The sequence below is a fragment of the Typopeltis vanoorti genome, chromosome 1, assembly GCF_054136105.1.
Source record: "Typopeltis vanoorti isolate ZY-2024b chromosome 1, IOZ_Tvanoo_1.0, whole genome shotgun sequence".
Lineage (NCBI taxonomy): Eukaryota > Metazoa > Arthropoda > Arachnida > Uropygi > Thelyphonidae > Typopeltis > Typopeltis vanoorti.
Window position 1 is genome coordinate 88,981,000 of NC_143549.1, and position 13,897 is coordinate 88,994,896.

Genomic DNA, 13,897 nt, shown 5'->3' on the forward strand with positions numbered 1-13,897 from the left:
CACACACACACACAACTGTTCCATTTCGCATTTATTAGGCCTACTTTTGCTTTACTAGTTTGGAAAATACATTCATAAAAAGTAAGAATAAATAACAAAAGGAAACAAATTTACACTTGTACCACAACCTGTAAGCATGCTACATTTTTTTTTATTGCTGTGTACAGTAATAATATCTTATTTGCATAACCGTTTATCTCCTCCTGCTACTATGATAAGCAATGACTGTAGAACTTATGTCCAGCGACCCACCTAAAATCCTGGTCCCCTTGAAGAAAGGTACTGTTTAATTTTTAGAATCATTGTTGTAAACGAAACGGTTAGAGTTGCTACCAAGTTAAAACTGTTTTTTTTTTTTTATTATTGTTTTAGTTTCGACTCAGAATTGTGTTCCAACGCATGCGCCAATCAATTGAAGGAACTTGTCCTTCATATCAAAATGAGAAGTGATAGTTAAATAGCGAGGGTCACGTGGCTTACTGAAGAATGGGCGCGCAGTGTCAACACAGGAACAAAGCAGGCAACATCACAACCATTCGAACACCTGCACATGTGTTAGCTGTGCTCTTAAACCAGAACGAGGGAGTGGTGTTGTGACCGGGCACGTTGAAAAGAAAACAGTGAGAGAATGGCATAAGGAGAAATACGAAGCCCAAATATTAAATTAATAGGGAGAGTTTGATTGAATGGGAAGGAAAGAAAAACTCAGATGAACTAAAATATTTCAACTATTACTTATGTGAAAGGTGATTTTTCCTACGTGCTAGATATTTTGACTACTCTCCCGAAGGAGTCATACGCATTATAACATGCCACTTTTGTTAACAAGTATACATTCAACTAGATCATCGGTTACAATGAACACTTTTTTTTTTTTTTTACGAAGTGTTCATTGTAATTGTGTTTTCACTTTATGCTTATGAAGTGTGACACATAACATGTGTCACACTTCGTAAGCATAAAGTACAGACAATGAATACCGCCTTATTACTTTAAAATGTGTGGAAGAAATCGTAGTTTTGTGGAGGGGTAACTGCTCAGATGCTTCTATCTAAATGACAATCATCCAAGCCCATTTAGAATTCCGCTTGTGCAATTCCAACATTGTCAAGTTCACAACACCTAACGGAAGATTTATCTCAGCACATACAAAGGAAGGCTGTCCAATTTATACACGATAACAGGCTTAACTTGATTCGAATAACTAAAACGAATATGCATATGATCTTCAAGGAAATGAGTGGCATAAACTTATTCCGATTTTGTATTTCAACCTTCCTAATTGGTTATGTGCTAATCCTTATTATCTACGAAATAAGGAGATTAAAATACCCTTTTCATTCTCTCCGTAGCTCACTTGTTTACTTAAATGAGTTTTGCCATCAGTGGTTTCTAAATAGAAAAGGGGTCAGGTGACCTGCTTAGAACTACATCTAGTGCACAACTTTATCGTGGAACTATTTACTATGGCTGAATGACCCCTTTTTTTTTATATAACTTAATGATAAACACACCCAAATATGCATGTCATAAGTCACTTACCATCTGCGATGCATAATCCATGGTAATAATCCCAAGTAGTAGCTGGATTAGTTAGTTGTGAACTGATTTTCCACTTCCACGTGTTTCTGGCCGCCGTGCGTACTCACTCATCGAAGCGAACTAACACAACTGAAAGCAAAGCCTTGTCCCAGCACTTCTCTCATACGTTGGATAACTTGAAATCTTCAGATAGCAGGGGTGGAAATTTGAAGCGATGTCGTTATCTTAGTTTGTGTCAACAGCCTGAAGCGTATGGGATATACCAGAACATGCAGTAAACCACTACTACAACACTCGACTTAAAACTGAACGAAGCTAAAGTGTCATCTTTCTCTGCACAAAGCAGAGTCCGTTAAGACTAAAAGAATGAAAAAGACACTTTCCCCCCCTCTAGGGATATTTCGTATGGTGTGAGCGTACCCAATTCGTGCACCTTTTACACCGGATGAACTCCCTCTCCGTCTCACAGCCGCAACAACAAACAACACACTCCAACCATACCCGAGCTCTTGTTGCGCGTGCTTTGCTAGTTTGAAAACGGAGGAGACAGAGAGGAAGGAAGAGTCGACTTGGTTTAGGGGTTACTGTCTTTATCCTATCTCACTTCTTTTGTACTTATTCAATTATAATATTTCTAAAATTAATGTATATATTCCCAAATATTTTTACGCACATTGACAAGTCTCGTACACAAGCAATGTCCTCACATCGATGCAAAAAAAACAGTTTCATGAATGCATTTAATTATAATTTTTTTTAAATATTACTTTTAGTTATCATTCCTAAATACGATATATGGGTTTACAATTTATTTAACTATAATATTATTTTAATAATTAAACGTATTATTGCGAAATTATAATGTGGAAAATAGCACAGCAGAAGACGGGTTTTGAATAATGTTTTACACCTAATTGGTATACAGACTACGCAATCTACGATTCGAAGAACTTTGATGAGTAATCCATGCCAATGCATAACAGGTAGGATAGGCCGAACTTCTTAAAGGATAAGTTACTTCCCTCCTCCTTCTCCCTAGAAATGTGACAAGTTCCACTACAAGAAAACCTTCAAGATGACTATATATTTACAAAATTTCGTAAATAGGATTGTCATACAAATACATAAGTAATAAATGTATAACATACTTTTCACCATCGAGTTTGATGATTTTTTTTAATCATTAAAGCCTGCGAAGTACTCATTAAGGAACAGTTGCTCTCAGACTCCGTGCTGACAGTCTTTCCTCTAATAAATTAAGACTGAATAATCAGACTTTGAATAGATTCACACAAAGTCGTACACTGCCAGTGTGTGATAACATAAAAAAAAAGTCATATGCATTCTTAACGTTGATTTTTTAGGATTAAAAAAAATCAGAATATCCAAATAGATAAATATCCCATTCTGAAGCAAATAAACTCAATGATGTGTGAGAATTCATTTGTCATATCTGGATGGGTTATTCCACCTATTCTGCTTCTTTCGAATCCAACAAAAACGAAAGTGTACCGATTTTATTATGTAATTTTTAATAATAACTAAAGAGTATTCTACCAATTTTCGACATGACTCAGTAATATTCAGCTTTGCATTAGATTTTGATATGCGCAATTTTCCCATGACATAAATACACCTTAGTCAATTTAAACTTTCCTACAAGACTAAAATCGGTATTTTAAGAAATCAAAAAAAAAATTCTTAAAACATAAATTCTGATAAAGAAACCGATATTTGAAATAAGATATAAGAATTCGGTTGATTTGATACTTCTTCGGTACTACAAAAACAGTGTGAATTAGAACAAAAGCAATTCATGCCACAATATCTTGTGCGTATAAAAGATATTTTGAAAGATTAATAGTACTATGACGAGTAGGGAAATAAGTAGATATGAATATATTGCCGATTGACGAAATATTAACAGGAATACACGTCGATATCAGGTGAATATTTTATGATTAACATGCCAACATATTTCCTTCTATCTAGAGAAACATTATTGCAGCCAAAGTGTTCATATTCCTAAATTATCATAAGAACAGAATTTATATATACACACACAAATAAAAGTCACTAAAATGTGAAAAAGCAATTATTACAGCAGGAAGGTTGCATTACAAATCGTACTCATAAAGCAAAGCTTGTGTATGTTTCGTTATGAGTGCAAATCACAATTGTTAGCGCCTTCCTAACTCCGTCAGAATCGGTTCTGCCCTTTGGCTAGAAAGACCTGGGCGTTCCGACTTCCGCCTAAGACTCGAAGAACCTTTATAAAGGCTTTTTCGAATGAAGGTGAGGGTGAGTTAGCCGGCTTCTTACGATGTTATTGGTAGGGTTTTGACTACCAACAACGTCATTAAGACTAAATTAACTTAATTATTATTGTGGTCTCAGAGTCTTCGCTGTTTCGTTAATTCATAACCCATTCCAAAAGAAGCTGATTTTAGAACATGAATCCACTGAATAGGAAGTTGCATTTAATGAATGTTAACAAAAGAGACATAATTTAAAGACGTAACTCAAATCTTCATAACTATGCGATTCCTTGAAAAGAGTAATATCTGGAGTCGTACAAAATAAAATCTTGACCTTAGTTTAGTTCCCTTTTTTTTTTTTTTTAATGACTATTGTTTTAAAATTAGTATACTCAAATAGCATAAGGGCGTTGGGAGGAATACTTCAAACGTGTTCACTACTTCGGGTTCCAGGATTGCTTGATCTCAGAAGGGAAAAAATTAAAATGCAACAACAGAATTCTAATACTATGATAAATAACAAGTTACTTTGAAAAACAAAAATAAAAACCACTTCGTATTTTAGGTGAGAAGAATAAGAGTTGGACAGTATTATCTGTTAGCAAAGAAAAGCAACAAATGCTTATGTTAGGCTTAATAAACAGCAGCTATAAATCCTCTTCTCATCGAACGAGAGCGGTTCCATTCGATGGATGCGCGCTATTAGCCATGCTTAACAAAACTCACTTCAGGTGAATGGCTGTTCTTTACCACTCAACAACCACCCTTTCATTGGCATAACTTTAGAATAAACGAAGAACATACGTGGATAGTACTGACTGAATGAGAAAAGAACGATAAATTGATTTGGACTGTAACGATTTTTGTTGCTGTTTGCAATAACATACCTCAGAGAAATTTAATGAGATAGAACTTTGATTTGGATGCCTTTCAATCGAAACAATCATCTTTATCGTACAAAAACATAAGTTATTAGTCAGCCATTAAAATTATTTATGTACTTCCTTCGATAGTCATACAATAATTAAATCTCAGCGATTTCCTAATATGAGTATGAAGTCAGCAGATTTTCTTTCTTCGATGTTTCTGAATCCAAGTTGGCAATTTTTCGAATTCTCTTTCTGAAAAATAATTCTTGAAGCAAAAAACGTTGTTCACATATAACAAAGCGAGATTAAGATGCATAAAATAATAAAGAAAATTAAGACATTGTCCTTCCTTTCTTTCTTTATGAATGACACACAGACTAGCCAAGTGCGGTGGTTCTCGTCTGCTTAACAAGGTGAAGTGCATTTAACCCAGGTAGGGGAAGGAGGAACACTGAGTGGACGCCCGTTTGTGTTTATCGATAGGCGGTTGATCGAGAAACTAACGAGGAATTAGTTGTGACTAAACAACTTTTTTTTTTCCCATCATTATTTCCGGAGGCGTTTGTGGGTGTAAGGAAGAGTCCTCCTCATAAATTATTGGATTAATAATACGGCTGTACTTTATTTTTAAGCATATGATACAAAAATAAGAATATTTTACAATTAAAATAGCGCTGGAAGAAAAAATTAATGAATTTAAAACAGCATATGAAACCAAAAATGTAAGGTACGCAATTATCAATCATTACGCAGTATGGGAATTATTGTGGTTTAGTGAAAGTGTAGGAGAATGTGAGAAGATAACTTATAACGCTGCATGAAATATCAAACGTAATTCTAAATTAAAAGAAAGACAATAATCCATAGTATAAACTGTTTTCACTTATATCCTTAATACTGGTATTTCATTATTGTGAAAACCATCATCACCACTTGACATATTTTTTCGAATAATCTTTTCCGTTGGACTTCACTTCCCAGGAAAGTTCCCCCCCCCTATAATCTAATGAGACATAAAAAAAAAAAAAACATGTCCCATATATCGGCGAAAACAGCTTTTATTTTCACAAATTTTTCCTGAAATACGCCTCAGTGCAAAAACTTCAGCCAGTGAACTCGGTGATAGAACTTGGTTTAAAATTGGAAATTTTCACGAAGTATCCCGTGATCTTTTAATTAAAAACCCTGTACGCCCCAAGAATAGGAATTAGATGTAATACTATTGAATACTTTAATCTATATTCGTAGATGACATTACAATGATCTTCAATACAAGAGTCCCATGGCTCAGTCGGAATCGACGATGCCGGGTTGAAATCCTGTCAAGAGAAAATGTGCACAGCGACCAGGAGAACACACACATTTGTTGCTTCGTCCATAATTCTAAACAACCACAAATCTTCATGCAAATTCTGTAGACAAAATGCAAACTTACTCTCAATGATGTATATACAAAAATACCCTATAATTTCTATACAAATAAATTAAAACAAGTATTAACTGTCAATAATCCATAGTATAATTACACGTAAATATTTTACCACTTAGACGAACACATCCAAATTGTAAGTTACTTAGATGTTCATCATTTTCTTTTCGCTTGAGGTGTGCATCCAGGATTTATTTCGTAGTAGCACAGTTCTGACACTATTCCTGACATTTTTATAAGCACAATTTATCGGTGAAGCTAATACTATACGATTACTTCACAGACACGTCGTATATTGTCACTTTGCGCCTTTCATCTTTTAGATTATTTGATGGATTTTGACTAGGTTTATTGTAAATTTTCTTTATAAAATTGTTCCAGAATGGATATTTTGATCTGCTATGTTACACAATTACATTGTCAGTTATTCTATTCTACCTTTCTGCTGACATTTTGCCAAAAGCGAAAATGCAAAATATGAATTTTTAATAACTGTTTTGAAACTGAACGTTTCCATGGTAGCTCGTCTCAAAATTTCGTCTGATTTCTTCTGCAAAAAACGGCATATTTGGAGAATACAATTTGATATTTACGTCTTCGCAATTATTGCAAAAGTTATGCAATTGAAGATCGCTTCAATTGCATAAATTTTGCAATATTAGAGATTAACATAGTCAACAGTTATTCATTCAATTAGTAATTAGTAAGTACTAATTGAATGAATTATAGTAGATCATTAATTACTAATCATTACTGAAAGATTATCAAGCAATATATTTTGACCTTGAATTAAATCTTAATGGATAAAAATATATACAACACTTGAAATGCACTATAAAGAATGTTCACTGAAAGCTGTTATTTATGGTGCACTTTTTAAATATAAGTGCATTTATGTTCAAAGATAATTTTTTACACTACTTATTGTGCCTAACGTTAGCATATTACGTGGGAAGCAATTGCGCTTATCCCAATGCGTCATGAAATTAATACAGCGAGTTCCGGAAAGGTAGCTGCTCTCTCTCCTTCTTTCTCTCTCTCTCTCTCTCCCATGAGAGTAAACACCGTGCACTAATTGCTTTTGTTTCCAAGTCAACAAAATAATTGTAATAAATATTAGGATAACAGTAGAGCTTCCCAGGTCAACAAAATCATCGAATATATAAATATGCCAAAGGTAAAATACCATAGAAATGCTTTTTTCCTAGTATAAATGCACTATATAGAGCAGAATAGAGCAGCGCATAGATGAGTTTTCAGTTTATTTATAATTCAAGCTTCATTCTTAATATGCACACAAAGAAATTCATGTAAAATCAACATTGCATCAGTATTACTTGGTTATGCTAGTTTTATAGAAGATGTCTTCTCATCTAATAGACACTGGACTGCAAAAATTATCTGGAAGTCGTGTACAATACTAAAAAAACAGAGCACAGTTGATTAACCTCCAGAAGATATTATAAGATGTCAAATTAGTAACCAATAAACACAGTTGGAATTGGAATATGGGAGGAAAGAAAGATATCTTCTCCTAGTGCTAAAGCAGGCAAGAAGACACACACACACACACACACACACACACACACACACACACACACACACACACACACACACACACACACACACACACACACACACACAGAGAGAGAGAGAGAGAGAGAGAGATCGTTAATCACAGGAAGTGTTCCTTACTTGATGATTGGTATACTCCGTGAGTATTCCTGGATCTTAAATAGGATGTGACCCTTAAGAAATTAAACTTCGCCGATTAATAGCTTACTTATAAATAACTGCATATCATTAAGCGCGCGACTGTTAAATTAAGTACGTCAAATTATGTAAAGCGGAGGAGATAACGACTATGTAATTAGTTTAATATCTTTATTATCTACAAATATGTTAATCTGTTTTAGTTTATTGAAAAATCGTGTTTTTGCTATTCAGTTTTTCAGTACGTGATAAGGGCGTGGCAAATTGCTGATTATGCTGAAGTTTTGATATTTTGAATTTTTTTAAAATAAGGATTTTAAACTTTGAAGTTTAATCATTTTTCTTTGTTAAGGGTTGCATATTTGCAATAACTTTAATGTTTGCTTGCATTAAATTTAAATTAATACAAAAAGTAAAACGATAAAAAGCATAATATAATATTATTATGTGACACCTTCAAGCAGTTCAAGGACTTATCGCGTAAGAGTACTCAACAGCACATAAGCCACCGTCTACCTACTTAATCCTCCATTCACAGACTACACCATCTACTGCCCACTCACAGCCGTTTTGTCTGTTACCTATGAAGTCTCACAGCCTTCATATCTATTGAATTGGATAATCGATATTGCTTTGATAACCAAAATATGGACACTGTTAGATAAAATATTTGGCTAAGATGGTAACGCAAATTGAGTTGAAAGTGCAGGAGAGCTCTCATTCTGAAGTCCCATGCGTGTGATTGCTGTCTACTTTTGATTTGAGATGGTACGTCACAACTCTCAGATGCAGATATAGATTAAAGGTCTGGTTATCGCCTTTTAAAATGTGTCAGAATGACATCTGAAAATACACGATAATTTATGAAAATACACGATAATTGAATTTAATGCAATCAGAGAAAAAAATAGATGCTGGTCCGTTTTTAAAACAGTAAAATTCGAATGAGGTCTTACTAATTTTTACATAAAACTCCACTTCAACATATATTAGAAGTGATTGAAACAATACAAGGCAACACCGTTTGCTACATACTGATAAAGTAACCTGTACAAACATCCTCACTATACAATTTCATAGAAAAACAGATGTCAGGACACTTTGTGATATAAATAATGAATAAATTCTCTAATTCATTTCAGTCCTAAGTATTTTAGGACTGGTAAGCAGCTAGTCTTTACTTTCAAGTCTTCACTGATAGTGAGTCCAAGTTCTCAGTAACTTAGGGATTTTCAGGGAGAGAGAGAGTACGACAGACAATAACTGCCGCCATCTCGTGGACCTAACCCTTAACACTCTCATTATTGTCAATAATAGTGAGAGTTCTGCGGTCAATTTTTTTAGATACGGATCGAATAACTCAAGAACCGGTTGAAAAAATGCTTAGAAAAATTTCGCTACTTCGGAGATTACAATCGAATTATAACGACTTTTCTTCAGGGCAGCCTAGCATTATGGATGGGAACGTAATTTTCACTGGATATCAGGAGAGTGATATATGCAGACTTTTCCCCCAGTTTTCTCACTCTGCACTAATAAAGAACTGATGAACACTAAAAGAGTAATCGCACTTTTTTAGGATTCACTGAGGTCTTTTCCAGTTCACAAGATATATATGACTACAGTCATATATATCTTATGAAGTCATATATATTTTTCCAGTTCACTTCGATATATATGACTGCAGTTCTTGCAGCCACAAGAACTGCAGTCATATATCGAAGGACAGCCTTAATGGTAATGAGAAAAAAAAGGGGGAAAGATTCTATCCTCTGTTACTCTGAAGTGTGTAAAAGAGAACACTCGACGAGTGCCATGTATGAGTATTAGTTCTAAGGAGAGACAAAAGCTGAGCTGAACTCAGAGTAGATCATGTCGAAAGCATTCAGAGAGGTACCCCACAGAGGATAGCACATCACAGTGTAATCACTTTTCCTAAACTGGATTTTGTAAGATTTGGGGGAGAATTACGTTTCTACACAGAGAAATGTGAAACCCACACCTGGAAGAGAGCCGAAGTTACTTTCTATGGCCTTTCCACGCAAATATTTACGAAGGAAAAGTAATTTGCAGGAGAGGATTCCACTTACACCAAATCAGCGAGCACTTAAAAGATGGAAAAATTGTGCAATCGTTTTAATTAATATCTACAAACCATGTTCCTCTGTATCTAGCTAGAAGAAACTCCCAGCTAGCGCTGAGAGTAACTTAATGCTAAGTGATATTGCGCTGATGTTTTAATTTTGCTGCTTACTATCCGGATATATTATTATAGAAGAAAAGAGTCCGTCAGAAGAAAGCCCCTAAAGAACGGCATTGGAATTAACTTCCGGTTATTTTTTTTAAAAAAAGATTTTAGGCAGCTTTCAGGTTTTTGAGTAGAAAAACCTTGGGTTGGCTTTTCTTCGAAGGCACTCCAAGAAATAATCTCAGATACTGACAATATAGCTAACACCGCTGTGGCACAAACCACAACATATAAAATCGTATTAAATTTTCTTATCCTTTTTTTTGTGTGTGTGTAAAAAAGTAGTATCATTTTTATACTGCTAACAGTCATCTTTTGTCCGCTTCTGCTTTCCATACCACCCAGAAAATCGAATGCATCTGAATCAGGGCAACAAAGTTAGGTATTTCGTTTTGTTTTTGATTCTAATAATTGCACCTCATCAAGTATCCTATTTTTAAGTGACTGACTTCATTTCTCGAATACAAAAACTTCAGATTTATGAATAAATTCTCTAATTCATTTCAGTCCTAAGTATTTTAGGACTGGTAAGCAGCCAGCCTTCATCCTTCAAGTCTTCACTGATAATGAGTCCAAGCTCTCAGCAACTCATGGCTTTTCAGGGGGTGAGAGAGTACGGTTCTTTTCTAAACAATAAAAATAAAAAAAATTAAAAAAAATTAAAAACCCAAGTAGCTGTAATTCTTCCCGTCCGGTCTATAAACATCTTTAAATGCATGCATAAGTAATGCCAGATTTATCATGATAATAAATGATTTACCGTGATCATTTTGTTAATAAATATCCAAACAATATTGCTATATTCACTTTATTTATTGATTATTACTTCATCAGTTTACAGCCAGTTGAAATATTTAATTTGACGTGAAGAATTCCAATTCACGTTTTTGGGCTCAGCCGATATTTTTGCAGTATTTCATAATCTAGTTTTTCTGGCTAATCCAGTCAGTCAGTTACAATTATGGGCAATACCAAATTCCTTATCAATTAAGATATTCACATAAAAATTACTCTAGGTGAGCCACAACTTGTTTACTTAAGCAGTGACTTTACTGTTAGGTTTAATGCCAGGCAAAATATTTTATTAGGAAAATTCTTAACATCGCTAATTGATAGGAATTCTGAATCTTCATATCAGTTACCAAAGATGAAAATTATGTAGCTTCATAGTCCTACCAAATGCACTGTCATTTACAAATTTCTAAGGAGATATAATATCGTTCATTTGTTCTACAAAAGTAGTATATTATTTTCAGAATTTTTCCCGTTGATTTCAAAAATATGTTTTGCACCGTTGTATATGTTGCTGCCAGTAGCACACTCAGGATTTAATCTTGGGGAGGGGCGAGTTGACTAGACGATTTGAGAATACATACTATGCATCGCTTACGACCTATGACTGAGCATCTGCAATGATCGCTAATTCATAAGTAATATAGAAATAGAAGACACGACATAAATTTAAAAAAAAAAAAGAATTTTAATTAAGAAAAGATTTTTGGAAAATTTTCTAGTTTTTTTTCCCCCCTTTATCTCTGGGGAAGAGCAAGGTCCCTTGCCCCCCCCCCCCCATCTGGGTGCGCCACTGGTTGCTGCTATATACAAGTTGGCAAAAGTGTGATCTTTGAGCATCGGAAATTCACTTCCACACTTGACAAACTCATTTCTGTGCAAAGTTCAGTAAGCATTAGAAGAGGAACGACAATTAGATGGATTTAAATTGGTATTTTAATTAATTATCATACGTTTCTAGATCTTTAAGCTCAAAATTTTAAGCAAGATATTTAAAAAAAATAGTGATGGTATACTATACCACTATTCAAAGTAAACGGTCAGGGAAGGGGAAAGGATAAAAAACAAACTATTAACGCTACAGAATATGTATTTTTCAGGAATGAATTAAGTGGTCTGTATTTTGCGTTTCTTAGTTTATATTACGAGAATCGTTTATGGCGATTTTTTCTTATTTTTTTGTAGTTTTATAATCGACAAAGGATAAGCACACACAAAAAAAGTGAAGCCTATCATATTAGCTTTACCTTTTGTTAATTTCAAAATCTTATTTTTAAGTGTGACTTACGTAAGATTTGAAAACTCATAGCAACATGTTGGGCAATGTAAGTGCAACGGCGTGTTCACCATACTAAGATATGTTTTAACGTATAAAAAGCAAGAAGACTAGTACAGAATTAATTACTTTCCCCAGGAAAGCAATTAATTTTAAAAGTAGTGCCTACGGGCAACTTTATATGAAGAGTTGCCCGTAGACACATTTTGCTCTTCATATAAAGCGATAATTATTATTGTCTGGTTTTAACAAATATCAAAATTATTTGGCAGTTTTTTTCCCCACGAAATAAATGTGACATCAAAATTCGGTTCATTCGTTCCCGAGTTATTTCATACTAAAAACGTGGAGTAGCTAATATTAAATCGCTGTTCCCATGAAACTGCACCTAAAAATAATCGATCAGAATTTACATTCGAAAATTAAACTGAGATTGCTATAGATTGCTTTTTTTCATGTATATAGCAAAAATTTGATTTAGATATAGTGCGTGGAATTTGAGACATAAAATGAGAAAAAGAATTAATGCTTCATGAAACATCAGACTGGTAAAAACAAAATTGAATTAGGAACATGAGGAACTCGACGATTTAATTATGAAATGCAGTGAGTAGGCATACTTAAAATAATTAAAATACCGGAGGGAAGGTCACTTAAAATACTTTATTTGCGTAGAATTTTCGCCTAAGTATCATAGCCATTGTTCAGTACCAGAACACAAAATAGCAATTGAACATTAACAGACAATTCTAAAAAACGCCATCTAAGTAGCTAATGTAAGATAACTAAAAAGGTCAGTAAATTTCTTAACTTATTTAAAAAACTATATATATTTATACAAAATAAAGTTAGGAAAGAATAGCTCATTTAAAAAGTACTATCTCCCACAAAGGGGATGTACGTAGACCATCGGATCTGTTAGGAGAGTGAAGTAAAGTTTCACACGTTTCTTTATAAAGCCGTTCCATGAGGAGCTCTTGTTCACTGGAACAAGAACACTAAATATAGAGTTCTTGTTCTAATGAACTCTATGACGAGTGTGTTGATAGCATGCTTCGCATGTCCAGACTGTTCAGGCTCAAGGTATTTAATATAAAATAAAAATAAAAGCATATCTTCTTGTTTGTCCGCAATAAGATAACCCACAAGCGCAAGGAATCTGAAAAATTATTTGATTTTGTAATACATTCTGCTTATTTCTCCTTTAAAAACAAGTTTCATCAACAAATCGAAGGAACAGCAATTGGCAATTCTATTTTTCCTGCTATTGCCAACTTCTTCACGGAACACTTTGAACAACTTATAACAGTTCTCGTAGACCTACTAACTACTGGTTCAGATATATGGACAATATTTTTGCAATCTGGAATGGCTCTTCCTCTGAGTTATAGCAGATTCTTTCTAAATTAAATGCACTTCATCCCAGGATCCAATTCACCCTAGAAGAAGTAAATAAGCAGTTAGCCTTTTTAGATCTTTTAATTCTTCGTCAACCAGATGGTAGCTTACATTTCTGTTTTTCGGAAGAAGACTCATACAGTCCATTATGTCATGCTGAATCTCATCACTATCCCAGTGAAAAGGCTGGAACTATTAAAACATTGCTTCATCGGGCACACTCCTTATGTTCTTCATACGAACTGTTACAAAAAGAATTACAACATATTAATTCCACCTTTTTATTTAATGGGTTTTAAGGATTCATTCATCAAAAGAGCTTTTAATAGTTATGGTATTATCTCTACCTCTTCAAATACAGAAGAAATAACT

At 34.1% G+C, this 13,897-nt stretch overlaps 1 protein-coding gene across 4 annotated transcripts in view; it reads right to left on the minus strand.

Moving 5' to 3' along the window:
• LOC150110187 (puratrophin-1-like) overlaps nt 1-13,897 on the minus strand; it is an 877,727-nt gene that overhangs the window by 595,320 nt on the left and 268,510 nt on the right. Inside the window, exon 1 of one of the 4 annotated variants that reach the window (XM_090398310.1) lies at nt 1,543-1,990. The exons of the other annotated variants lie outside the window; for them this stretch is intronic. Coding sequence (XP_090254436.1) covers nt 1,543-1,563 — 21 coding nt within the window. The 5' untranslated portion in view covers nt 1,564-1,990. Of the gene's footprint in view, nt 1-1,542; nt 1,991-13,897 lie in introns of those variants that run through there. 4 annotated transcript variants of the gene reach the window in all.